General features: G+C 45.8%; 1 protein-coding gene across 2 annotated transcripts; it reads right to left on the bottom strand.

Annotated features, from left to right (window-relative positions):
• Positions 1-2033: 2033 nt before the first annotated feature.
• LOC100588337 (40S ribosomal protein S16-like) lies at positions 2034-2405 on the bottom strand. Of its 2 annotated transcripts, XM_030800556.1 has the most exons (2): positions 2358-2405; positions 2034-2306 (listed from the first exon to the last, which is right to left on the bottom strand). In XM_030800556.1, the coding sequence occupies exons 1-2, from the start codon at positions 2403-2405 to the stop codon at positions 2034-2036; spliced, it is 321 nt and encodes a 106-aa protein (XP_030656416.1). The 2 variants fall into 2 exon arrangements, with proteins under 2 accessions (XP_030656416.1, XP_030656415.1); XM_030800555.1 differs by having other exon boundaries at positions 2034-2405.

Below are 2405 nucleotides of genomic sequence, written 5' to 3' on the forward strand. Positions count from 1 at the left end.
AGCCATTGACTCTTAGTCAAAAGAGCAGAAGATGCCCTAATCATCTGTGTGGAATTATGGAATATTACAGGCGCACGCCACCATGTCTGGCTAATTTTTGTATTTTAGTAGAGGTGAGGTTTTGCCATGTTGGCCAGACTGGTCTCAAACTCCTGGCCTCAAGTGATCCGTCTGCCTCGGCCTCTCAAAGTGCTGGGATTACAGGTGTTAGCCACCTTGCCAGGCCTAAATTAAAACAAAATTTTTAATTTAAAATATAACAGAGACAAGGTCTTGCTATGCTGCCCAGGCTGGTCTCAAACTCCTGGGCTCAAGCCATCTGCCTGCCTTGGCCTCCCAATATGTGGGGATTACAGGCGTGAGCCACCACGCCCAGCCGAAAATATGTTTTGACTCTGCACTTTCATCCTTGGATACCAATGTACTTTGTAAGCATTAATTGGCTGTTATCTAACCTTGTGTCTTAAGGGTATAGACTGTTATCTCTTCATCCCACAGAGAAATGAACTCAGTTCCAGAGAGGTTTGGAGAATTATCCCAGCATAGCACATAAGTATGATTAAGCCAAGTAAAATTTAAACCTAGGAGCTTAAATTCCTCTTAAGATTTGGCCACCTTGATGTGATCTGGGAATTTGGGAGTTGTGCAATACTTATGGTTTGTTCCAGCTCTCAAGCAAGCACTAAGGAGCTAGGGAGAAGGCTACCCTTCATTAAACTCGGTCTGGCCCTTTGCTGGGTTAGCTCATTTAATCCTCCCAGGAAATATTTCCCCATTTCACAGATAAGGAAAGTTTCAGAGGTTAAGTAATTTCTGCAAATTCACATACTTATAGTAAGAGTCAGAGTCAGAATTGAAACCTTTCTTTCTGACTTCTTGAGTTCATGTGCTTCGTGGAAACCATAAAATTATAAATTTGGAGACCTGGGCTCTAGGCTGATTTTGCCACCAAACTGAAGCATAACACTGATCAAAAGAGCCAACAGTCCTGACCCATAATCATCTCCAGCCCCTTTGCTCAGTCATGGGCTTCCTTAGTTTATTCATCACCTCACACCGGGACACAAGTGGATCCACACAGTAGGCCTCCTGACTTCATCTTTCTTCCCTGCATAAATATCATTCCACCATTTTATGCTGCACCATATGCTAGAAGAACGGCAAAATTTGATACATTATTTTGAAAAATTGAAACTCCAAGATGAATGCTGTTAAGAATCAATCCAAACTGGATGTTTTTCTTATGTAGAAATAATCCACATAGAGATAGTCATGTGACCTGTCTATCTCCTAAATCTCATCAGGAGGGCTTCCGTAAGCTGGTGAGAGGATGTTGAGAGGGAACTGTCTGGAGGGAGATGATTTAAAAGGAGACTTAAAAGCCTTAAGCATGGGGGGTGGGAAAAGGTCTTAATAACCAGGAATTCACAGGGACCTGAGGATGAGGAGCTAAGTTTGGGGGGGGGGCGGGGCAGAGATGGGGATGGTAGAGAGTTAGAACAGGGGAGGGAAAGGAGGAGGGACAGAGGCTTTCTCTTTTCTGCAGCTCCTTGGCCTGGCTTCTCTGCCCACGGCAGCTCTTGCACGTATCTTAGGGCCTTTTCACATTCCAGAAGCTGGCAGTGCCCTCAGCCACGTATAGAGCCCTGTTGGGTTGGCTGGTTTGTCTTTTACCCCCTTTTGGCAGGCTGATGCCTTGGAGAACATCATTGTACTTGCTCCATGCCAGGCACGACGTGTTTTCAAACTGCAGACTCTTGGACACTAAGCCTGCTGCCTTCTCAGATGGAAACTTCTTTTCATATTTCAGCAGGTCATTCACAGTCCCCACCTCATTCAGCCTCCATGGATGCTGCTGCCTCCACAGTTCTCCTAATGCCAAATCCCCAGCACTCTATCTCCCTGGCCCATTGAGTCATATATTTTATTTTAGTTTTAGTTTTTTAAACTCAAACGTTATTTATTACATAGGTATTTATTACACAATGATGGACTTTTACTGATAACTCGTGATGGGCTTTAGGGTAGGATTCCTAGTAACAAGCACGGGCACCAGGGCCTCCAAACTTTCTGGATTTGCAGCGACGAGTGTCAGCCACCAGCAGGGTCCAGCCATATTGGATAAGGACATCTTTGATCTTCTTAGAAGCCACTTCCACGTATTTCTGGTAACAGGCCACCAGGGCTTTGGAGATGGACCGACAGATAGCATGTATCTGGGCCACCTGACCATCACCCTTCACTAGGACATGGATGTCCATGCCAGCAAATCGCTCCTTGCCCAGAAGCAGAACTGGTTCCAGCAGCTTGCAATGCAGTGTGCATGGCTCCATCATCTCCAGGGGCCACCTGTTCACTTCCATGAGGCCACTGCCATGTTTGCGGCCCGTCATGGCTGTGGTCAT

This window comes from Nomascus leucogenys, chromosome 19, assembly GCF_006542625.1.
Source record: "Nomascus leucogenys isolate Asia chromosome 19, Asia_NLE_v1, whole genome shotgun sequence".
Taxonomy (NCBI): Eukaryota; Metazoa; Chordata; class Mammalia; order Primates; family Hylobatidae; genus Nomascus; species Nomascus leucogenys.